This window comes from Rhipicephalus microplus, chromosome X (genome assembly GCF_043290135.1).
Source record: "Rhipicephalus microplus isolate Deutch F79 chromosome X, USDA_Rmic, whole genome shotgun sequence".
Taxonomy (NCBI): Eukaryota; Metazoa; Arthropoda; class Arachnida; order Ixodida; family Ixodidae; genus Rhipicephalus; species Rhipicephalus microplus.
This window is the reverse complement of record NC_134710.1, coordinates 310,698,915-310,725,423: the sequence shown is the minus strand read 5'-3', so window position 1 is coordinate 310,725,423 and position 26,509 is coordinate 310,698,915. Positions and strand designations below refer to the sequence as shown.

The 26,509-nt window shown below is 42.6% G+C and overlaps 1 protein-coding gene across 2 annotated transcripts in view; it reads right to left on the bottom strand.

Annotated features, from left to right (window-relative positions):
• The window catches only part of LOC119161318 (uncharacterized), a 47,077-nt gene extending 29,660 nt beyond the window's left edge, over positions 1-17,417 (bottom strand). For both annotated transcript variants that reach the window (XM_075879496.1, XM_075879498.1), the window contains exons 1-8: positions 17,224-17,417; positions 17,076-17,147; positions 12,249-12,336; positions 9,335-9,492; positions 8,563-8,646; positions 8,064-8,154; positions 5,697-5,748; positions 1,384-1,501 (exon numbers count right to left, since the gene is read on the bottom strand). In XM_075879496.1, coding sequence (XP_075735611.1) covers positions 1,384-1,501; positions 5,697-5,748; positions 8,064-8,154; positions 8,563-8,646; positions 9,335-9,492; positions 12,249-12,336; positions 17,076-17,147; positions 17,224-17,258 — 698 coding nt within the window. In that variant the 5' untranslated portion in view covers positions 17,259-17,417. The remainder of the gene's footprint in view (positions 1-1,383; positions 1,502-5,696; positions 5,749-8,063; positions 8,155-8,562; positions 8,647-9,334; positions 9,493-12,248; positions 12,337-17,075; positions 17,148-17,223) is intronic.
• Between the last annotated feature and the right edge of the window lie 9,092 nt (positions 17,418-26,509).

Genomic DNA, 26,509 nt, shown 5'->3' with positions numbered 1-26,509 from the left:
CTATGCCACAGCTGAGGTCAACAACCAAGCACTTCTTATAATAATAAAATAATAGTGATAAACCAGACACTCAAATATACCAGCCATGAATGGAGTATTTGCGATAAGGGGCTCCTCACTTTCAGGGCAAACCAGTCTAAAATCGAAAATGATGAGGAATAAGGAACTATTGATGGGAGCAGTGATTCAAATGTATTAATTGCTAGTTTTGATAGTGGAATTGCTAATGTACTGCATAAAACATTCGCAGTTACTTGCAGAAAAAGTAGCCACGATAGGACAGGGCACAGTTCCTCCTAACAGTGATTGTTTCGTGCAGTGCATTAGCGATTTCAGAAGGAACCAAGTAGCTTTGATAAGAGTATTCGTTCAGCATAGATTAACAATATAAAATTATTTTGGTTAGAACTTCATAATATATAATAAATTTATTTATAATCAGTTCGACGAACTGTTCCCATAAGGAAGCTCACTTCAGCTTATATAGACGCTGCAATAGGCACACTATTATATTCAATTTTTGTACATCAAAGATATACGTATGATGCTTTGGCTTGGGAATATTGTAGTAACATCTTGGGCTAATAGAGTTGTCAGGTTTATTAGACAACTATCCACACTTACAGCTCACATGCAAATGCATACAAACACACACACAGATAAGCATATATACCAGAATACAAATTTAGCAGCACAATACCATCAAGCAGACAGCAACTTTATGTGCAATATGTATTATCGCGAAATGCATATGCTGCTGCCCCTGCAGCCTTACATCACAACAACATTAGTTTAGACAAAATTTCGCTAGGTCAACATGGTTCTGCCTGAATGCCATGCAGTTTCATACAGTAAGCACTCTCTTAGTTGTGTAATACACAAAGCTATTGTCTGCCTCACCACCTCCAAACTCAACTCATTTACATGTACAGAGGCATCAATTAATTCAGTGGAATCATAGTACACATATAGTCGTCTAATACAGACAATCTAAGGACGAGATTACCACACGAAAGCTTCCAAACTATGATTCTTGGCAACTAAGACTTGTACTGGTTTGTTAGGAGTGAGCGACCAATGTTGATTTGTTGCAAAGTCGACTACGCTCTTTCACTGTGGCTGTGCAACATTTGCAAAGCAAAAAAATCAGTTTGCCACCAAAAGTAAGGGCCTGGGTGAGAGCCCTAAATGTCAGAAAAATTGTTTGCGATGTTGTGCAAGCGACAAATGTGTGAACTATAATGGCCCATTTCTCAGACCAGAATTTCTGTTCACAAAGGAAGGCATTACTCAGCACAAAAGATTTATCCAGGATACTATTAATCCAAGATATGTGCATCAGCAATATTAGCAACACAATGAAAATGAAAACAACACACTCACCAGGCTCTTTCGGAGAAGCGATCCCTTAGGAGCTTTGGCGTCACTGTCAACACTCCTTCCAAGCTCCGCTGGCAATCGTGTACCTCCTTGTCAAAGTCCCAGTGTAAGTGCCTTGGACCTGAGTCATCGAATGCCAGCAAAAAGACAATGAATGAAACAGTCATATTAGATGTGGCCCAACTGTTGCAATAACTTCAAGCGAAATTCTGAACAAAAAAAGTTAGCAACACTTCACTTCGCAAATACTGGCAAGCCGCAAGCAAATCAATGCTATCCCTTCGTGCACTTCCCATACAACATCTCTTTACGTTAACATTTGCTGAGCTTCACACTTGCCCAGAGTAATGCAGACTAAACTCGCCTTCTAAAAATGATGTCAGTACCCCTTAACCCATAAAAGCAAGGGCCCACATGACCTTTACAATATATTACTTGCCTTTCATTTTTTTTCTCCCTTTCTTGCTACAATACATTTCCAGAAATAAAGTATAAGGGCACGGTGTGGAAAAATGAAGAACAGCTTCTAGTTTCACGGAAAGTATTACACCAATGGATACAAAAGCTTCAATTTCACACTGGACAGTTATCTGCAGCATTGATCACGGGTCCTGTTCAATTTTTTCGTTCATAAATCAACATACTCCCTTGTAAAAATTTCACCTCCCATCCTGTGCAACTCGGTCTCTTGCATTTGTAATATATAAAAAAGTAGTGGAGAATAAGGCCTTTGCACCCTACTGCAGTTCAACACGATATGAGAGGCAGTCACGATCTACTAATGAGCTGAAGCACATTTAGCGATTATACAAGATGCTGCAAAAAATAAACATGCATGAGACGAGAATGCACATACGGTGTGCTCACACACACACCTAAGCAGACACATGTACAAAAACAGACTAATTCAACATCTGGGCAAGAGATTAGTCTTTTTTGAGAAAAGCAAATTCTCTAAACAAGTCTTTTAAGGGGTCCTGAATCATTTCCTTAAAAAAAGCTTAAAGGATCTCAGTATCGAAGTTTAGTGCATCCCGAATCGGTTGCTGCAAAAGCTTCTCAAATTCTTCAAAAGAGAGTAGAGTTACAGGTAGGTATTTGTCACATGCTTTAACCACTTCCTGTCTTGTCTCATGCCGAAGAGTGTGCTGGAAGCTACACATGTAGGGATGACATGAGGAAAAAGAAACTATGTAAGCACCTGTTACAATCTTTAGTGCACATCATAATATGCAATCGCTTTCTTGCCTTCTGTAACTTAAGCTCACTATAAAGTTCGGTGCTGGCCTGTGGCAAAAACCAGTGGCAAGATGTGCATCTGATCCAAACATCACTTCAGACTAATGTCGGCTATCAACCAAAAGCAGCCAACTGCTCTTTCAAATATCACTGGCCACCTGCTTGCCGAAGTGAGTGAGAACGGGGCCTCTGTATGATGACAAGGCACTTCAGAAAGCAGCAACTTCGTACTCTGCTTGTATATGTGCTGTTGTACAAGACTACCAAATTTTACTCATCTGTTGATAGCAATGTTTGCTGTTCATAGAATGTGTTTTTTCACCAAGCCCGCAGGGTGAATTCAGGCCCCTTAAGACTCTGAATTTTATTTTTCGGTGTTTAGGCTAAAGCATCATCAAATAATTTGCACTGTAAATTAAGCAATGCACCTGGTATCGATGGAGCTACGAGCAATCTACGTTACTTTCCTTCTCAACCGTAGTGCACTCAATGTATTGAGCTATGCATCGCTCTGCATAGATTTTGCAAACAACTCCGGCAGCAAGCTGACGCATTTACAATGCGGATCCTGGAGGCCTCATAGAAAAACCACATCACTGAGATTTGCTTCACAAGACGCAGCAATGATACCAGCCATTCATATTTTATTCTTAAGTATGCCAATAATCAGCAAATGCCAAGTACACAAAAGCACCTGAGAACAATCACCGTTACGCATAAACGTGGGAAATATGGTGGTGTCGTCAGGAAAAAATTGTGGCAACAGACACATGGATCCTGGCATTGATTGGATAGTAGTACAAGCCTAACACTCACTGCACCAATTCTAGTACATTCTTCAAGTAACTAAAATGCCATAGCTGAAGTAAATTCCCTCATCAGCTTCCTTGCATAGTATCACAGCTATGACATCAATCACTTGAATTACTGCCCATGACACAGTTAGGGAAATGCGTGGTGTCCGAGAAAAGAAACCTCAAGATAAACGTCGTCATGCATCTCATGTCTATATTGAGCGCATTGTAACACAGACAGATGGCACTCGCTGTCTAGTGGAGGTCCCGAAGTCTGGTAGTAAATTGTGATAGTGCATTCTCTTTTTGGTTACTGCTTTTCTTAAACAGCACAAATGATAAACTGTTTCAATGATTACAAAAACATGTTTTCTTCACATTTAGTGGGAAAATGGTCAGCGACATAGGTGAGACATTTCTAATCAACCAGATCACTTGCCGGTGCTGCATGTAATAAAATAATACTGCATCTAATGGAAGTGGGGAGGGGGAGGCTGAAAACTAGTTTGGCCGAGCCAGTTCTATCTGTTGTGATTACCAGGTTTAAAAACTTTTCAGAGCACATTTAAAGGCAGATTTTAACATTAAGCTTACAAGCAAGCATGTATCATAGGTGAAAAGTTTACATAATCTTATATATATACACATGCAATTACGACGCGACTAAATGCATGTTGCTGACCGTTGCCTGGAATTAGACTAATTTTTGTGTTCTAAAATACTGTTTAATTAGATCTGTTTAACTTTTGAAGGAAAGAAGACGGATAAAATTTTCAACGAGAAAGTTGTAGACCGGTTCGCAAAATGTCCGATTAGACAGTTTTGAGCTTTATATCTGTTAATTATTAGTGCTTTTCTGCTAACTACAAATGACCACAAAATACAAAAAATACCACGTCACAAACCCACTGGCGCACCCACACGCACCGCGATTATGGTGCTTTTCAAAGTCCCGCCTACAAACGATACGCCACCCTCACACCGGTTCACGGCAGTGATAAGCAGTCACAGCGGTTATCGCTTTTGTGGTCAATAGCAAAACGTGTTCATTGCAAAGCCACCACCATAGTTATGGCCCTATCGAGACAGCACAATCGGGCAAATGCTATGGTTGTTCGTAGGCATAAATACAGTGAATATGTCGTATAATTCACTGTATTGATACTAAAATAGTCACATATACATACATAGAGAGAGACTTATCAAAAGCATTAAGCTAAACAAATGTTGTTGCATAAAAAACTTGTACACATTTTCTTAATGCGTAGGTGTACTTCTCATACTTATTTTGCACAAAAGCCGTGCAAACGCTGCAATTTTCGTCATCCTGTGACTTTATTTCTTATGTGGCCATGGTGCCAAGCTGCCTACTCTTCCCATAATTTGAATTTTAAAGGCATGAAAGGAAAAAAGAATGGGCGTAAACAGACCACTGTGAAATAGATTAAAGACAGGACAACCTACAGTCCGTTCCCAGTGAATGAGGGCCTAAATGAAGCTTTAAAAAAATATCTTGGGACCGCACCAGAAAAGGCCCTGCCCATCATGATGCAACCAGGAAAGAGCCCAAGCCCCCTGCCCCCCCCCCCCTCTCCCGTACTCTTCGCCTATGGAGTGTACAATAAACATTGTGGGGGTGCTGACACTCCGTGTAAAGTTTTTCGTGCCTGTAGCGCACGTGTCTCGCGCAGAAGCCACATTTAGGGGTCAAAACAATTGAGCGGTAGGTGGCGTTGTGCTTGCGAGATTTATCACCACCATCATCATCATGGTTAGTGCGTAGCGCCGGCGGTGATGCCTGGTGGCAAGCCTGGGTGGCGGCGCATAAGAGATAAGTGGTGCTCTTTGGCGGGTGGCCGTTGGCGCGAACAGTTGGCCCTTGCGGCGGTCCTCGGTGGATGGCACCGCGGGTGGCCTGCAGTGGGCCTTCGTGGTAAGTCAAGCATTGACGAAGCCACCTTGTGTGTGTCCTTGTGTTTGTCATGTTGTTGAGTGTTGCATAATTTTGTGTAAGGCTGTTTAGCATGTTGATCACAATTGGTGTACAATAATTCAGCTGGCGATATCATCATTCTAAAAGTGAATAAACAAATGTGTGTTGTTTTCATTCCGACCGTGTCAACTGCGTCCGTTTACTCCAAAAGCATGACACACTTCTCCACATCGACACCCCACAACATTTATGTTATCAACCTCATAAAACACCTTTACATAAATTAGTAGTGCTTTAAAAATAGAAGCTAGAAAAGTAAAGGTAATTACAAAGTAAAAAAGGAGTCTTACTTAGGTGTTCATGGGCCGGATGCTGGTATGACATCTCTAACCAAAGGTGAACCTAGGAAAAGCACAAGCTCTATTAGTCTGAAGTTGCCTCGATAAAGGTTTTAAATGTGACAATAATAAATATTTATTTTTACGGAAAGAAGTTCTTGTGCACAAAAAGAAACAAGTTTGCCACAAACAACACTGTCTACAATAAAAACAGTCCAGCTTGAAGAAGTGCGCCATTCTATACATGGTGCATAGAAACAAAATCATAGCAAGTAAGAAAGAGTGCTTGTAAATTTTCATGCAGATGTGTGCAATTTCTGCATGCCTGTGCAAAAATTTTCACTAATCAAACAGTCTTACCATTGAGATGTTGTCACATGCCCAACAAGTAAATTTAAACTGTTTGAAAAGGTAGTACATTGTAACAAATTAAACAGTTAACTGAATTTACAATGTACTAATGCATAATAAACAATCTTAAATGCCATGCATATGTAGCACAATGTGTACAAGCTTTTTTTTCCTCAAGTGTAAACTTTTAATGTTAATAATCGATTGGGTTGAATGTCCCGAAACCACGATGTGATAATTGGAGATGCCATAGTGGAGGGCTCTATAAATTTGAACCACATGGCTTTGTTTATTATACACCCAAAAGCTTTGAGACTGTACCTAAACTACAGTACAATTAAAAGCTGCCACAAGCACTTACACCTTTAGTTTTTACTTTCGTCAACAGAACAAATGATGTGGATAATGAAGTACAGTAGTTCTCACAGATGACACTGTGGCAAAAAGGCAACATTTTGGGAAGAAGTTTTTTACTAGTTTACAGAAAGATATGCAAGCCGGAGAAAATCATATGTATAAAAAGTGACCAATACCACGTTTAGACTGTTGCAGTGTCAGAGAATTAGTAGCTTCTCTGACGCACGAGATTTTTAAACTTGTGCCACTCACATGAGCCGAAAAACATACAACACAAGAATGATGTGCTTTCGAACTTCTCATTGAGCAAGACAATGCTATAGCTCTGCTAATGCAAGTATAACTTCCAGAAACAACAGCAGATTGCAATGAACTAACAAAAGTATTTCCCCAACGTCCATGACCATTTGTGCAAATACTGTTGTTCTTTTATGACTTCCTTAGAATCGTATTTATGGCCAAGTTCTTCAACTGCTCTCTTCTTTTTTTAAGTTGTAACCTTTTGTCTTACAACCCTGAAAATTCTGTAAAAAACACTTTGCAACCTTGTTTTCTTTGTTATTTAGTGTGTATACTGCTCACCCTCATTGGACTTTTGTCCGAAGTATTCCATAAATAAAATAATTATAAAAATAAATTATCCTTTGCAATACTGAAACAAGAAAATCATTGTTTTAGGTCCCAGGAAGCCGACAACATGAACAACAATAACATTTAATGACAATTTAGATGGTGGTCACCTTTCAGTGAAACATGGAAACATCCTCGCTTGCCAATTTTTCTGAGGGAGTAGGGCATCGAAGAGGTTTGTGTGGAAGCGTAATTATTCATTGAAAAAGTGTCATGCACGCATAAAAGACGACCTTGTTCTGATCCAAACTAGATGTTTATTTACCCAAGGTTAATTTCATTAGAACAATATTCATTGTACACAGACCTCCAGCGTTGTCATCTCTATAGAAAATGGGACTGCCACTGCCAGGATCAAACTTACAGCTTTCTAATCAGCAGCTGAGCGCCTTAAGCACTGTACCACACCGACAGCTTATATACTCGACACAATTATAGTTTAGACAAATTACGCAAAACTTGTTCTTATGTAAAAAACTTGGTCGCAAATAGTGGCTGCCTAAGGTATGCAAACCAACAAGTATAAGAGGGGGGTATAAAGCACCCCTGCCGCCTGATCCCTTTTCCCCTACTGCTCACTAAGAAAGCAAAGTGACGAGGAAGAAATTTGCATCCCCCCCCCCCCCCCAGCCCTAACCTCCTGTATCTGCCACTGACACAAATGAGTGAGAGCACATGCAAGTATGAGCACAAGTGTGTTCCAGTCAGTGTGAATAAAAGTTAGTAAGAATTCAAGATGGGCTTATAGGTACACTTAGCCAGAAGTAAGAATGTGAATGCTCACAAGTATGACTACACACGAATGCGAGTGCACAGAAAGCATAAAAAATTGTGCAGTCACAGCATCAATTATAACTGTGAACTTGTGTATCTTGCACAACACCTTGTGACAATGTACCTCTTTAGAGCAAGCACTAGCAAAGCGGTGCAAAAAATGCCATACAGCATAGCCGAGGTGGATGAAACCAAAAGGCAGCAAGGTCAAACCAAGCATAATGGTGCAAATCATCAGTGTATAACACAGGCTGACACATACAGTACCTCAGGCCAAAAAATGGCACAGAGATGATCAATAACTTTTTTCTTTAGCATCTCGTCCTCTGCCGACCAGCTTGTCTCAGAGTTGCACTTGCTGAATGAAATAAACAGGACACATGACCTAGTTCATTTGGAACAGTAATGTGCCATAACCACCAAACAAATATATATATCAAGTGCTCCGCTGCTGCGATACTGAGAGAAAAGGGTTATCTTTTTTACTCAAGTCTTCAAATGAACTGATTACAATAACAAGCCAAATGTAACTACAAGATTAGCAGTTACATATAGCATTGTGCAGATATTACACTGAAATGCCACCATGTCTTATTCCACAATGCACAGGGCAACTGGGTTGACAAAATTTATGAAGCTCATATTTAACACTTCCATGGCTCACTAAATGCTGTCACATGTCAGTTTTTCCACGTTTTTGCTGGTTTAGTATTTTTATGCAAGTAGCACATTGTTCCAAAAATACATCAAGACAGGTCTACAGTACCTTTCTGTTGAGGTAGAGCCACCATTCAATATGATACTCTTTGTAACAGCTGCTGTTGGAGAGGCAAGCCTCCTGCCTGTCACACTGTTGAAAAAAGGTAGTTTAGTATACCTAAAGAAAGTATAGCATTGTGATAACCCACTGGCTATACTATATAACATTCAAACAGTTTTTCAGAGCACTGCTGTGAAAATATAAAGCCCAAGAAAAATCACTAAAATGAGGTCTTTTTAGTGAGATTTCATTGGACTGAATCAAACTGAATTTTATGTAACAACGATAAGCATTTGCAAAAAATAAAAGCAACTCTGAGAACAACAATCGACATTACAAGCACAATGACATCAAACCTGTCACTCATTAATGGCATTCTACACAACAGTTATAAAATTAGGTGTTCTAGTTTATAATGCCTTAAAAGTGCTACAATACATCTAAGTTTTTTTAGACTTGCAGCTATCATTAGTTTAACCAGTGGGAACCTAATAATATAGCTATAGCAAAGTAACACTCATCTAACAAACAGGAACTTACTGATTCCCATTCCACAGGTGTCAAATGTTCAATGTAGTGATGCAATCGCCTCGAGACTATTTATGTTGTTCACATCCAACAGCCAGCGTCCCTGGGAACTTTTCAGTGACATGGTGCAACTAAAGCACTAGTGAAGCGCTAGTGTACACTGTGTTTGCCGCAGCAAGCACTGAACATATAGAGTCTAGTATGAAACTTCCAACAAAAGTACTGGCAGAGATAGAGCAAAAGTGTTCACCGTAAGTGCGGAAACTGTTGCTTCCATCGTTCACACTCAAGCTTGAGTTCACCATTCAAGACGGAACTTCTGGGCTCATTATCACTTTCTTCATACAAGTAACCATCAATGGCTTCAAGGGTTTGTTGAACTTGGGCTGCAGCGCTAGTATAGAAGTCCTAGATGCAAATGAATAAAAAGTGCACTGAGTATTACTTCACCACTAAAAAAAAAGCCAAGAGTTTTCATAGCAACAAACATTTAAAGTGCGCACAGTGAGCATTTACAGATAGCGCAACAACATTATCAGAAGCAACAATTTCCCATAAATACCATGTGGGATGTGTTAACAGCCACTACATTGAGCTCATGGCCAGTACACAAGTGATGCTTGTCTTTACTTCTCACTACATCTAGCGGACATGTAGGCTTGTTTAGCAGCCGAAATGTGCTTTAAGCAGATAGCAGAGACTTTGCCACAACCACACACTTGGTAAGCAAGAAAACATACAAAAAGAAAATGTAGACGATGACACCATCATGAAGTAGTTCCTGCATGAACTCGCTGTGATGTCAGAATATTAAGGGCTACTGCTAAAGCCCCCACAGTTAATAATTTGTAAATTTGGGGTACATTGTCTTCTGATAGAGTTTTAGAAAAGTTTTTTAAGCCAACGTGGCTTACACTAAAACACCACTTTGAAGTTTATGATGTATTATTGACATCCACGTGAAGAGAGTTCAGCTCAAAATTATGAAAATCTTTCACCTTCATTTTCTCTTTTAATAATAAATATGTGGTCTGATAATTATTAATAACGGTATGCCAAAAAAATAACTTATCAGTCTAAAGTGGTTCACTGCTGCACTTTAGTGCCCCTATAATAATAGCTTAAAGTGCCAAGTCTGAATGCCCACTTAATAATACACACACTCAATGAAATGTTTGCTAATACAACTCTTCTAAAAAAAATACGCTCAAAAGCAGCTGACACTTGCATCAGTTACTGTTCTACAGTGCTCGCAACATGCACAGAACCAGGACCACGTTGTTATTGAAGTGATGGCAGCACTCACGTATACTGTGGTATTAAGAAATTTCGTTGCATAAGAGCTTTAACATGCGATGGTTTGGTGAAAGTGACAACAGCCCAGAAGTGTGCCAAAATAACGATAGAGCACTCATCTAAAGATACCCAAATAAATACTCAAGAAACAAGAAATAATGCTGTTTTGCAGCAGCATTGAAGCGATAAAATAGAGTAGTTTTGCAGCAGTGTCAGAACATCAAAAACCGAGTTCTGGAGAAGTGCAAACATCTTTTGGAACAGATTCCTAGGATTGCACATCACTGTTAACTCCACCTAATATTTCTGGTAAAAAAATAAAAGTCTGAATACATTTAGGCAACAGTACCCAACACCATATACTGAACCAACCACACTGAAATTTTGAAACTACATTTCCGTCATTAGAGCATCACTTCTGACAGAGCAATAACAAAACTAGAGATATACAATGCTTTGATTAGCTAAACCTAATTTAGGAAAAATAAATGTTATCTGCTAATAACACACATTTGTAATGAAAAACAATCCAGAGAAATTTTGTGGACAGCTCCAAAAAGAAGATTACTATAAAATGTCTAGACCACAAAATATAGAATTTAAAGCAGAAATCTCAAGACCTGAACCAAGCTATAAAAGTTTGCACAACTTGGAAGGCATCTAGAATGTCCTGCTTACAAAGTAAACACTTGCTAAGAAAGCACGGGCTCTAAGAAAGTACATGATCTATTATGCATCATATCACATACAGAATTCTAAGCTTTTCTTTAATACTTTTTCGACATAACTGCATCATCACAAACAGCTCTGAGTCCCCTCAAACATGACAGTTCTTTACAAACAGCTTTCAGACTACACAATTTTGGCAACCCACAGTGGCAGCAAAAGGATAGAATTGTTGCACTGTTAATCAAATTGTTTTGTTTCCATTTTTATTCACACAATTAATAATTACATTAAGCTGTGATAAACACATAAGGCTTGTTGTACAATGACGAAAACACTAATTTTATTTAGTGCTCATTCCAGTTTATTCCAAGAAAGAAAGTTCTGTTCTTTTCCCCAATATATTAAAACACCAGTATGCTACGGTATTTATGCCTACAACCTGGCATCAACTTCCGACACTAGGACAGACAGGCTCTCGTTCATTACGGAGCCAGGACTCTCATTCTCCATTCAAGCATTGATAAAGAAGCTTTACTCATTCTAGGCCACTAGGCATTCAAAAGAAACTGCATAGTTGCCTCTATCCCATTTTTCAAAAAGACTATATGCCTACACAAGGCATGTCTAAGACAGCTGACAGCAGAATAGCCCAATTATTGACAAGGTTGTTTTGTTATACAAAATGTCACATTGTTGCTTTATCTGATGGCTGTGTTTACATAACAAAAACACCCCAAAGAGACATCACTGCTACACCGTTATAAATCAAAATTGTTGATTATATGCACCAAAGCATATATCAAAGCTACATTTAATATCCCTAACACCACTAAAATGTTCCTAATAACTAAAAGTAACATAACTGAATAACTTGAATTTTACGGTACTTACCAGCCTTCACAACTTCACCTATGTAGTTGCCAATTTTTTTAATGCATTAAGAGATATCAGAAAGCATTCAGTCATGCAGTGAAAACTTGCTGTTGATACATAACAAGCTACTTTATATTATATAAATAATCTTAGCAGCAAGTTTTTTTGTTTTGTTTTTTCAGTTTATTATACCACCCCACACAGACACGAACTTGTAAGTGCGCTTGCCTCACCTGGGTCAAGGGGTTAAATCACACATGATATGTTCCAAATAAAAAACAAAAACTATAATAGCAAGAAATTTCTAGATGCAAAGCTTTACGTACCTCATCCCATGAGGAAGTCGCAGTAGGCCCTGTACGCTCAGACCAAGGGCTGAAAGCTGCCCCACTTGAGCAGTCCATGCAGTACACTCTGATCAAAGAGAGAATAACAAAGTCAATAAGGTTCCATGTCATTCAGCCAACAACTGGTGTAGATCCACCTCCTTTTGTCACGACACACCGGATGAAATTGGATTATTTGTTGGTATCACCAGCTGAAGAGCCTGCATCTAAAAGTGGACGTATGGCTTGGGTGGGACTGAAAGTGCCGCGTTTTAAGGTAAAACATTCATGTCTTTTTGCTTCATGAAATATCCAAGCTAAGATAATGCAAGAGGCTTATAGACAATACCATTATACCTCCTAGAGGCAGCCAGACTCCCCCTTTCCTCCATTTATTAGTTAGTTTATTTATTTACACACACACAATTTAGTAAGTAGACAATCAGCCACTTCAAAATCAATATCCCCGCTAAACATTTCAGTAAAGCAACTCTCTCTCTGACCTCAAAACTTTGGCAATGAGAGATGAAATTATAGGGCCTACCATGCAGACCTTGAGTGGTGTAAGCATTCAACTTGCAGAAAGAACATTCTAGCATTATACAACTCATATAATTATGAGGTTTTACATGCCAAAACAAATAATTATGAGGCATGCTTCAGGGGATTCCTCAATGTGTGCATAAATTTATGCACACAGGTGTTTTTTTGCATTTCGCCCTCCCGAAAATGTGGTTACTCTGGCTTAACATCAAGGCCATGCCGTCAAGTTTATCAGCACAATACCTTACCTGCTAAGCTACTACAACAGGTCATGAAAAAAACCAAGACTCGTAAAATGTATCATAGATTGATTGATTGATTTGTGGGGTTTAACGTCCCAAAACCACCATATGATTATGAGAGACGCCGTAGTGGAGGGCTCCGGAAATTTTGACCACCTGGGGTTCTTTAATGTGCACCCAAATCTGAGTACACGGGCCTACAACATTTCCGCCTCCATCGGAAATGCAGCCGCCACAGCCGGGACTTGATCCCGCGACCTGCGGGTCAGCAGCCGAGTACCTTAGCCACTAGACCACCGTGGCGGGGCAAAATGTATCATAGAGACTTAACAGCACCTAACATGAACAGGTTCACACTGGCTTGTAAATTTTAAATATTCTGCTCGCACATTATTTCACATAGCAGCAGCACCAGGCTACTTCTCTTTCAATATCCAAACCTTAATTTCTTTGTTAGTATATGTTTGCAGTAGATGTGCGAAGTTTTCTTTGGTACACAGACCTAAGTCTTAGCAAAATTTTCTCAAATCTTCAATATCCCCTGCTTTTCATTTTATTCCTTTAGTTTATTATCTACACCAGGGGTCGGTAACCTTTTCAGATGGAGGGCCGAGCTGCATGAAGCAGACATAGCGGGGCCGCCTGACAAAAGGCAGGAAAGGGGAAAGAACTTTGCAGGCAAAGAGGCAAAGTTTGGCGAATCGACAATCATCGTTATTTTTAATCGATATATATAGATAGCTATCAATAGATATAGTCATTAATGCATAACAATGCTCGTTATCGACACAGCACATTTTACACCCGCTGCAGAACAAAGGCTTTTCACAGTGATCACCGATTCGCCCTGTACTGCTCAAGCTGATTCCATGCAATGTATACAAATTTATTAACGGAATCACACCGCCAAACCCTCTTCCATCCTTTGCTGCATTTACCATCTCTTACTAGCCATTCAATGACTCTTACCAACCATCAGTTATCTGTGCTATGCACAACGAGAGTAAACTAAGTCTTCTTTTGTTCCAATGTTTATTTATTTATTTATTTAATTACTTAAAGATTCCGCAAGCCTATACTTAGGTCCTAGCAGGAGGGGCAACAGCAACAAAAAATAGAAAGTCGAATACTGACACAGGACATAATCAGACAACTTATAGAGCTCTTAGCCAACAGTGTTATGGAAGATAAATAATGAACATACACAGTAAAAGTCTACAAATAATTCACTCGGGCACTGCCAACATGCCATATTCATAACTAAACTATACAAAAAAAGCTTCAAGTTGTTTTTCAATATCTTTGAATTGCAAAGCACTTATTGGTGAGGAGTTCCAGACGGCAATAGTCATCGGGAATGTCAACTCATATCAGCTGATCACCTTTGTTCTCTGACTGATGAACACTTCACAGTTTTTATTTTATCACATACTGACCATGTGTTTCATGTGTAGTTACTTTGTAAGTTCCCAAATTTCTACCCTGTATGTTAGTACTGCCAGGATGAAATAACTGTACACTTTTTCTCTTTCAGAGACAGTGGTATGTTGTCAGTCATTGCATGTGCCCCAGATCATCCTTAATATTTGGTGAATTTTGTTTTATTAATAGGCTTCCCTGTTAGTAAATTACCCAGATATCCCTAATATTACACAGATTCTAAGGTCTGCCTGGCTACGGTGAAGTTTAATTCTCACTACAAGATATCAAGCATCTTCTTTATATTTTGCAAATTATTTTCAACTCCATTCTGACATTTTCTCAGTTGAAGTCTTCAATGATAAGTTACAGTTAGTCAACATTATTGCTGAACGGCACAATGTCATGTGTTAATCAGAGGTCATCGAAACATTTTCTCCGTTAATCTTTGTTCCCATTCTTTCAAAGCTAGTTATGTGAATACTTATTCTAAACAAGAATAGAAAGTTAAAAAATTTGTGAAAACGGGTTGTCGCTGATACCAACATTTCAACAAGCAATCTAATCGCTAAGGCTGCAAGTGATGCTACCATGAACTACCAACTTTTTACATCTCCTTTACTGACCCCTTTCTCAATAGAAAGTCTTTTGCCACCCTTGTGGAGAAGCAATATAGCTGTGAGGCATTGGCTAAGGTATTCAAATATGATAAACTAAGTCTTGGCAAAGCAATGCTTCGAAGGGTGCAGGTATCTACTCATTCTAATCCCTCCCCCTTTTTTTCATTGTCTATGAAAGCCACATAAAGGGGTTAGTTGTACGTGGCAGACTTCTCAATTACCTGACTGATCACATGCCTGTAAACCACCATAGAACATCCCTTTATAAAGCTAGCTTTCTCTCTTGGTTGCTGTACATCATTTGTGGCAAAGAACTCCTCTGTTAGGAATAATCACATATTTTTTTTAGTGCCTTTGCCACATATACCTGATTCACTTTCTGAGCAGCTGGTGCTAATTGCCTCCTGTGTGGTTATCTAAGATTACTAAGGCAATCTCATTATACTTAAAACAGGTGCAAAATATACTGATGGGTTTCTATGTGTCAACACTGGGCCTTGCAATATACAGTAGTAGAGGCCTCTGAATAAAATTTAACCATGTGGGGTTCAAATTTTTCTACGTTCTCCGAACAACATAATAGAGTTGCCGTGGCTAACTGCGAGTTGTATCCACTACCTTACAGTAATAAGCAGACCGTTATGCAGAAAGGTAGCACTTAGAAAGAGGGTAACATATAATTGCTCATGGCTGTTGTAATAAAAGGTGCATCCTTTAATTTATAATGTGAATTATTTTATGATGCTGAAGCCTAAATGCTGACAAAATTTCAATAAACTCTTTCACCATCCTTTCAATGACTGCAGTGTGTTTAATGCATGTTTGAAATCGCATTACATTTGAATGCACTCCACAATTCAGAAAAGTTTCCCAGTATGGTCCACTGTTAAAAATGCCGAACAGCAAAGTTGACAGAAACTGTTGACTTAACCAATTATAAATGTACCTAGTGCCAGAACAAAAAATGGAGTGAAAATGAATACGGCAGCAATAAAACAACGACTCAAGTTGAATGGTAGTGCAACAACCTGTCACTGCTTACAAGCCATGACCTCCGAGTTTCTTATAAGTACAGGTAATCAGCATCCACAACTGAAACTGGATAACAGGCCACAATATAACAATACTGCAGTTGTCAATGTCCTACGTTACAGGTCGTATTAAGACCACCTGTCCCATATTTTCATTAGTTTTACTGCTCATACACACTGACATAAAATACGATTGCAAGAAATAGCTCTTCATTCAGGTGAGTTTCAACAACCTAAACCATATGGCGAAGCAATCTGCCACGAGTGCCTTGTTGATACAAATAGCGAATACAAACCGATAACACACTACCAGTACCCCGTAAAGCGAATAACCATATGCCATAGAATCAAAATGATGGAGATACCATACTATCCGACATTCCTAGCAAACGAAAAAATAAGTATGGCAAGGTGAGCTTACAATACGAAAGTCAAGCAGTGGACAAGTAAACTACTCGGTGATTGAAATGCTATTATTTGCAAGGGGTCAAGACAAACGATATCGGTTACTGACCCGACTGTTACGTCACCAAACCCTTCGTAAGTAGTGGGGACTTGAGTGGTAATCTGCCACGTGACGGCCTCACATTTTATGCAAGAGGACTGCTACTAATTAGAACATATGGAATGTAGCAGAGACAGTATTTGAGTAAGACTGCCGTTTTGAAAAGCTAAAGAGAAGTCTAAAATAAATAAAAAAGAAGCCAAAGGTAATGAGCGTTTCCATACGGCTGCTCGAGGAGCGTTAGCCTTCAGTAAAGCACCTTCAATTGCGTGGCTGTCGAATAAGCCTCGAAATGTAAAACAGTGATCGTGGCTGCATGGGCAAATTTCACTCTTTCGAGTGATACTTGTGATCATAAAGCGACATATTCCGACCCCAATCCACCACACCACGAAACAAACATGACTACGCCGAAATTTATACAAATGTCAAAAGGCGTATTCAATGTACGCGGGGCGGCAACTTACACGGTCTCATCATCACTTGGAAGCCCAATCCTTTCATAGGCGATGCTGCGTCGTGAAGCTAGGGGCTGAATGCTGATAATGAAACAGGCAGCACACATTAGCACACCGAAAAAGACAGGAATCTACGTCGCAGAAGCACACCGCTCACCGTTCAGTCTTACTTCTACGGACGCTCGTTGCCATTTCGAAGCCAGCTGTCGATGTCGCTAAGCTCAGCGAATTCACTGTCACGCAATCAACTAAATTTTCGGAGGTGAACCATTGAATGGGGACGCACGCGAGAAACGAACGGACAGCAGCAGAAGCCCAGCGAGCGAGGGAAGCGAAAAAAAAAAAAAAAAACGTGCTCATTGTGGCCAACGACCAGATCAGCGGATCTCTCTTGACGTCAGATCCGCACAGCTGTCGCTTCGTGACCGGCTTTCGCTTTCACCACCGGCAAGCGCGGCAGCCAGCTGGATTCCCCGTTAGCGCGACTACACGCCTAGTCAAGTGCTGGAAAAAAAGAAGAGCACTCCGCGATAGCCCTTTCTCGTGCATGCAAATAGAATATGCGAAGTTCTTTCGTGGTATTTCCACGAACAATGGTTAGGCGCGAAACGTGGACGGCAGCTCAGGTGAAATATTCCACTTTTGAAACGTTTCTTTTTAATATTTTTGCTATGTTGCCAAGCAGAATCGTTTGAACGGTAGGCAGCCCAGAAGGCAGCCGTTGAAGAACAAAACTTCGCTGACGGTTCAGGTTGTTAATTGCCCATCGACACGTAGCTTGAACGCGTCTCGTAACGTTGTGACGGCGTCCCCTCTGTGCGAATTTCATTTGCGCATTCGCGATATGTTCACTTCCGCGTTCTCTCATTCAGCGTTTACCTGAACGAGAGAATAGGAATAAGTTAACGAATCAGGATAAGTTGACGCATGCTTACGTTGTCGTTTCAGCTGCAGATTGTGCGTTCCATTGAGTCCGCGGCGCTCCGCCTTGACCAACGCAGCTGGATGGTTCCTCATCCATGGCCAAACCCCGAAGAACTGCGACACCACTTGTTCGACGTGCTGCTAAACTTACGAAAAAAGTGCGATGCTGTCTGGCTCCCCTCCAGTTGGCTCTTTATAAGTTCACGCAACATAACTCTTTTTTGTGCAGTGTACTGCGTTTTTTGTCCAACACGATGCATATCGAAGGGCCACAAGACGCCATAATGAATCAGCCGCAAAACTGGAATGAGCCCGCGTAGGAAGGTGAATGATCACTTAGAGTGGCCTCCAATTCCACCGGTCATAAGATATGCTGATGACGTGGAAGCAGGTGGGGCTAGTATGCACGCAGGCAGGAATCCGATCATTCGACTATGTATGCAACTCCATGGAGTTCGTCAACGTATCTTTGTGCCAGCTGAGCACGAGCGTGCGCGAGGGGCACCGCAAGGCTGCAAATGAAAAACGGACAGAAAATGAAAACACTAAAAAGCTAATTAAGTCATCGAGAACAATGTAATACAAGCCATGTAACGAAGTTAGTTTTTCAAAGGAGCCCTGCAAAACTTTTTCATCAAGGTCAGGAAACGCTGCCCATGGTAGTCAGGCTCCAGAGAACACCCACAGCACGCGGCTGGTAATTGATGACAATTTCTCAAAGTCAGCTAAAATCGCTTTCTCTTCTCTTGACACTAAAAATATCTACGCATCTCCACGAAATGAATCATGACGAGTGGGCGAAGCACGGATCGTTCATACCGCAGATTACCCGTGCCACTGCCCACTTGCGCATGTAAATGAGTGACGTCGTGTGTGTACATTACGTACAATGTGTCTTTGTCGTTGAGCCGCCGCCTTCCGCCCCCTGATCTCCGGAGTAGCAGCTTGTTGTCGGCGTTGCCGTTTTGCCGCTGCTTCCCAAGCTCTTGAGAATCATCTCGTTGGTGTTGCCGCCTTTCGCGGCCGAGTGCGCCTTCACGGTCCTTTTCATGCATCCATGGAAGGAAGATGGTGATGATGATGATCCTCGGAAGAATGGCTCAACCCACCACAGGGTATCAGCCTTGAGGCGTGCGGCAATATAACTTGTGAAACTAAAAATATATAAATAAAAAAGGAAGACATAGGGAACAAAGAGGTGGGAAGGATATGCGAAGAAGACCATCCATACATAAGTAAATTTTTGTGATAACTTTGGTGTACTTTATTGCAATGCTACTTTAAGTAAAGTTAAACATATGAACTAATTGATTGGTATAGTTAAGGTAACTAGATAAATTAAAGATTACGTTATATGAATAATTTGATTTGTGGGATTCAACGTCCCTAAACCACGATATGATTATGAGAGACGCCGTAGTGGAGGGTTCCGAAAATTTCGACCACCTGGGGTCCTTTAACATGCACCCAAATCTGAGCACACGGGCCTGCAACATTTCCGCCTCCATTGGAAATGCAGCCACCACAGTCAGGATTTGATCCCGCGATCTGCGGGTCAGCAGCCGAGTACCTTAGCCACTGATGATTTGATTGATATGTGAGGTTTAACGTCCCAAAACCTCCATATGATTATGAGAGACGCCGTAGTGGAGGGCTCCGGAAATTTCGGCCACCTGGGGTTCTTTAACGTGCACCCAAATCTGAGCACACGGGCATACAACACTTCCGCCTCCATCAGAAATGCAGCCGCCGCAGCCGGGATTTGACCCCGCGACCTGCGGGTCAGCAACCGAGTACCTTAGCCACTAGACCACCGCGGTGGGGCACGTTATATAAATAAAATGTGTGGTCTGGAACGGGCTTCTTCCTCGTCGTCATCAGCGTCATCATCGTGGCGGGTCACGTCTTTACTGACTCATGAGAAAAAGCTCCTGGTAGGGCCCATACATTAAATCATATAACCGCTCGAGTACCGCTATGATGAAACTATCATTACTCACCCTCGAATTCACAAACGCTCCTCGACTCGACTTTCCCCCTTCACTTGACAGAGTTGAGCACTGCGCCGCCACTCGACTGAAAATAGCGCTGCGCTACTGAAGAATCGCAGCAGATTATCGCTGATATGCAGTGACTTGTCGTGACCAGAGACAGCGCTCCCATCGGCTTTCTCAAGTGAAGGTCGAGCGTTGAGTGAAGGGACGTTCTAGAATACGGGGGTCAGCTTTCGGCAGGGGCACAGCCAGAAATTGTTTAATTGTTTTCGGGGGGGCGATGGCACCTCTTTGATTTCGGAGAGGGCGCTCCCTTGAAATGGTCATTTTTCGCTCTCTGTGCCATGGCCGAAAAAAATGGCAGCATATCCATGGAGTGAATGATGGAGAGTGGGGCGAAGCATCCGTCCGTCCATTCGTTCTTGCTTCCATCCATCCATACGTCCGTCTGTGTGACCGTCCGTGCGTACGTGTGTTCGTGCGTCCGCAAGTCCATCTGTGGGTCCGTCCCTGCTTTCGTCCATGCATCCGCCCCTGCATCCGTCCATGCATCCATCCGTCAGTGCAGCCATCCGTGAGTCCGTCCATGCATCTGTCTGTGTGTCCGTTCGTCCATCTATTCAACACTCCAAGTACCACCAATGGTAGTGTATAGGTGTTCTGTAGTACCACCATCTCGCATCTTTTCATCATATATTCCGCATATGCACCGCCATCCAGCGGACATTCCAAAGACTAAACGAGAGGTGGCACACGCACACTTTCTTACGGCTTGCACTTCGTGTTTACTTCCCACCTTTAACCACCTCAAGTTCATGGTATATACTAGTTCACTGTATTCATGGCACTGCGCCCCAACGCTCGCTAACCCTTTCTAAAACCAAGGAGGTTATGGCCAGCGAGTATAACGTAGCAATCCTTTCTTGTTAGATAGGGCTCAATGTACATGCCAATGGCTGCTAAGAGGGAATAAGAGACAGGGGAATTCGGCTTTCAGTTAACGCGCGCGCTGCGAATTTTTTATTGTTTAACAACGCACAGAAGCAATCCCTCACCGGCACCACCTTGGAGGTCAAAATGTAAGACTGGTTGCACACTGCGACTACTACTACGACTACGAGGGACGAACGGGTGCCGCTAAAATCAAAGTCCATGCAAGCAGTTTCGCCGCGCGAGTCGCACAGCCGGACCCGGGGCCACATCACGCTGACGTTGCCCCACCGGTCTTCTTCAAGGAAAAGGAAGCAATCTGTGGCAGAGTCGTCGCGCCCTACCGCGAGCGGCTGCCACCCCCTGGACTCGGGCCTCCCGCCCGGAGCCCTCCTTCCACCCGCATGCCAGACATCGCAAGGTCCCCGGACGCCGTCTGCTGCCACGGAAGCCTTCTGCCCTGGTGCCACCTGACGCTGAGCGGTCTCTGAGCCACCCTGTGCACGAGAGTGCAGAGAAATCTGCACACTACCACACCAACAAGTCGCCCTCCCTAGTTCCGCCGGCTGAGCGCCCGCGAGACCAGCGGACACGCCCCCTTCAGACATGGCAAGCCCAAGCACCCTCCCGGTGAGGCAGAATTGTTTTCTGTTCACCGCCCCCGATGGGGACGTGTCTATTGACGACCTTATGGATGCAGTTGAAGAGACAGCCGGACCTGATAGTGTTTTGGTCTTGCAACACATGGGGGGCGCGAAGTTCCTGGTGTGTACCCAAAACGCGAGTCAGGCCACAAAGCTTATGGCCGCAGAGGGCTTCAAGGTTAACCGGGAGCACGTTACAGTAGAAGCGGTAGGACCCCCAGTTACGTTTGTTAACGTATACCGCTTCCCGGCATATATACCAGACGAGGTCTTGATTAACACTCTTTCACAGTACGGCAAGATAAGAAGTGTTTCCTTTGCATCAGTTCCTAACTGACAGAACAAGCTTAATGGGGTTAGAGTAGTGCACATGGAAATGAGTAGGCCAGTCCCAAACTTCACAACCATCGCGGGGCACCGTGTCATGTGTGAATACCGCGGTATGCGGAGAGTGTGCGCAAGGTGGCACGAACCGGGGCACATGGCCACGGCGTGCGCAGCCGCTTATTGCAAGAGATGTGGTGTATTTGGGCATGACACCGAAGGGTGTGTTGAGGAGTGTAAGAGACGCGGCGGGCGGCACGGCACACGCGAGTGTTTCCGCAAACGCTCGTACCTCGCGGCAGCGCGCGGCCTTCCACCCGAGACGCGGCCAGTTGCTGGTAACAACCACCCCAGCACCTCTCGCCCGCCTACCGGGACTGAACGGACATCAGGGCTTCAGGTCTTAAGACCCAGGACTCGGCCCCACACGACAACGAATGTCCCTGACCACCGGCAGTTCGAAGAACCCCGAGGGACGGAAGACGCCCGCACCGTATCAGCGACCCCCGCTCCCTTGAACGCAGGCTCCGAAGCGGGGGACGACACGAGCAATACTAGTTCGGATGGCGACCTGGACGAGTCGAGCGGCCATGAATCCGGCTCTCCGGAATCCACCCGCGACTCCTGGGATTTGTCGCAACCTGCAAGCGAGGAACAAGAAGTGCAACACAGGCGCCCAGTCCCGAGAATGACGAGCCTGCATTCTCTCATTTTGACGAGATTAGTTTCCCGCCACTTCCATCCCCGACGGATCTCCCCCCCCCCAACCTTGAGGAGGTGCCCATCGTAAGTTGCGGCCAGAAAAACGGACAGAAAATGAAAACACTAAAAAGCTAATTAAGTCATCGAGAACAATGTAATACAAGCCATGTAACAAAGTTAGTTTTTCAAAGGAGCCCTGCAAAACTTATTCATCAAGGTCAGGAAACGCTGCCCATGGTAGTCAGGCTCTAGAGAACACCCACAGCACGCGGCTGGTAATTGATGACAATTTCTCAAAGTCAGCTAAAATCGCTTTCTCTTCTCTTGACACTAAAAATATCTACGCATCTCCACGAAATGAATCATGACGAGTGGGCGAAGCACTAGGGATCGTTCATACCGCAGATTACCCGTGCCACTGCCCACTTGCGCATGTAAATGAGTGACGTCGTGTGTGTACATTACGTACAATGTGTCTTTGTCGTTGAGCCGCCGCCTTCCGCCCCCTGATCTCCGGAGTAGCAGCTTGTTGTCGGCGTTGCCGTTTTGCCGCTGCTTCCCAAGCTCTTGAGAATCATCTCGTTGGTGTTGCCGCCTTTCGCGGCCGAGTGCGCCTTCACGGTCCTTTTCATGCATCCATGGAAGGAAGATGGTGATGATGATGATCCTGCCGTCCTGCCGGATGCTGACCACTTGAGCACGGACCAGTGCACCTCCATCGAGATGCAAACTGCCGGCGACGCCCCGACCTATAGGCGCAAGCATTCGAGATCAAGGTCGCCTTTAAGAGGTGAGGACAAGTCAACCGGCGTGCGATCGAGCCTACCCGCGAACCTTGAAAACAAGCCTCGACGCTCTAAGGCCCGTATTCACAAACGCTCCTTCACTCAAGGGCTCCCCTCGACTTGACGAAGTCAAGGTGGAGCGTGCTCCTCCACTCAAGGGGCCGCTGCGTTTCATGAACGCTCCTCCACACTTCCTTCGCCGAGGGAGGCCTTGGAAATGCTCCCTTCACTTGAGTGAACTGCATGCGCCGAGAAAAGCGCCTGATAACGAGAGTATTCGCAATTGTGGTTAAGAATTGCCTATCTATGTACATTAAGAGAACGCCTTTTCTAGTTATTCTTTTTTTATAAATTGACATTACAGCAAAATACGTGCATTTAGAGTGGTAGTGTTGTTTCCCTAAGCCTTGTGCTGATAGAGTTAGCGAAACCCTCCTTCAAGTCTGGCAACAGTCAAACCCAGGCAGCTGAACGAACAGCTGATGGCATTTCGTCTGCTGCTGAACGTGTCTACCTGCTTAGTTTATTTTGTCTTGTATGTGTCTATTAATTGCAGTTTATATTTACGGTAGTGTTTGCGTGTGTGTCGTTTGAGAGCCTACTTTCGCCGGGGTGACTAACGAACTACGTGAGTGATTACAGGAAGCGCAATAGATGGTTTGTTGCTTTGTTTACTTTCGCTTTACTGAGAGCTTTCTGATCACTAATATAGCCACCGAATGTATAACGTGGTAGAATGAGTATTTTTTACTATATATCACAGTATGTTGGCGTGCTTTTAGCATTCACCACCGCATTATGTATAAGGATTACTCGTACGTAAATTCGTTCTCGCTACGGGAGTACGTGCACAGTTCCTAATTTCAGGGGCCTGTGCAATGTTTATTTTTCTCATTTACTGCGAATTTCACCGTGGCGCTTTCGTAGTTGTTCCTCTGCGTATAATAGGAAATTTGAAAGCCATTGCTCGCAACTGATATTCAAGGTTATACCAGGGTAGCGTTAAAAACTAGGCATGTTATACTCGTGGCTGAGCGTTCGAATTAGACTGCTACGCAAGTTAAGAAAAGCGATCGTGTGCCTTTCTTTCACTATTGGCGTAAAATACATTTTAAAGTTGTTTTCTTCATTTAGTAACATATATAGTCGGTTAACAGGAACTGATGTGTGTGTGTGTGTCAACTTTAACATTTTAAACTTCCAAGGAATAAGTTATTGTTTTTGCATTGTTTTTCTATTTGCCCTGCATTTGTGGATGCGTCTAATTTGACAGATTCGCATAAAGTAACCTTTAAACTTGTGTAGCTTCCGTCTCCAAGTTCACACAGCGGCAACGTCTTAAAGTTTTTTTCCGTCTCCTTCATCTGCATGCTCAGAAGCACAATCGTTAGTGCATGAATGACCTTCGCACTAATGTTTTGGATTTTATTTGCAATATAACTACTGGAAATACCTGTTGAAAAGGATCGTGGTGTCTGTGCTGCATTCCAAAGCCCCGGCACAACATAAATTATAGGGGATGTTTTATTTTTTTGGAAATCATAAAATTCAAGCCGCGTCTGACTTTTGGCGCTGTTTTGTTTTAAAAACTATCCTGTGGGTTCTCTCAACCTTCGAGAAAGTGTCGTCAAGAGCAGCGTATATTATTCTGCTGATTTATTGAAGACCAGTGCAACAAAGCGGTGAAAAATGCTCAAGAGTATTGCAGTCATCGCGGATACATCTGGTCAGAACTCTGTAAATAAAATATCCGCTATTGCTGCATCATTAGCAAGTATACCAGTTAGAACCACACCATCTCAGTTCCGTGGAAGAGGAGTGGTGCTGCTTTATAATTTCCTAAAACTGCTTTCCTGTAGAATTGGAGAAGTGGTTTTTGCAGTCCTGTCTCATCATGAAAAGACAAACACGACGATAATTATGTATTGATAAATGAACAAAACAGAAGTTGTGAATGGCAAATGGACCTTTATTACATGTGGCTGATGAGGGGCAACGTGGCAAACATAAGAATGCAAATGAAAAGTGTTCATCAATCAAACATATGCAACCTAAACACTGTAAAGATAAAGTACGAGCTTGGAGGACATCATAAATAAGATGAAGGAAGTAGACGCCATAGCGCGCCTAATGCAGTGTAGCTGCACACATTCACTGCTGTTTTTGTGCTTTTGTACACAGTCGTGCAAACTCTGCAATGCATTGATAATACGGCAGATTCTAGGAGGCCTTTTATCTGTGTTCTGCTGTCGGCAGCTGGTCCCCTGCACAAACGAGGCAAGAAATAGTATTAGAAAAACGTAATATCTTGGATACAAAAGCCGCATTTTTCTTTAATTCTAGTTGTGCACACATTCATTAGTATGTCTCGCGTTCAAGAACAGACATGGTTGAAGTATTGAGCTTTGACTATTTCGACACATGTTGGGCTCAGGCACTTGGGCAGCTGACCAGGCATATGGGTATATAATTTCATTATCTAATTGCACGAATCAGTGCCATAGCCAGCAATTCTTCTTCGGGAGGTAGGAATGGGGTTAAATTAAAAAAACAATCTCATTATGTATCTGCTGTATTTATATTTCATATGTTTGCGTTTTCATACGACACTCGACGCACTTTTGCGTACATGCAGGTTTCACAGAGCATGATCATCTGCTTGATCCCCTAAATGTGTACTTGGTTGTTCATTGGTATTGTGAGCTGCACAGACACTGTATAAAGAAGCTATGTTTCACGCGTAGTAGCTACAACAGCACACTCATTGCGCCCAATGTATTGTGTTGTGCTTTTCTTAAACTGTCTTTAATAGTAATCTGACCGAAGCAGGAAAAAAATAAAAAAACACAGAACTTACCTTCTCATTGGTACAGATGGTCGTCTAACGGAGGTGTGCTTCGTCGTCAATTTCGGCTAGGGCAGCAAAGGTTCACCGGAGAGGAAGCCACTCTAAAGTACGGTGAACCCAGCGCATCAAAAGTTTGCTATGCCGCTTGCTTGTCAAGCTTTCGCGCCACGCTTGAACTGATGTGGTGTGCGAGCTTCATCAAAACACTTCAAATCACTGGAATCAGCAGTAAGTCATGAAGCACTCGCACGAAGAGTATACGCACACCCGAAGGTAGGTAATCCACTGGCTT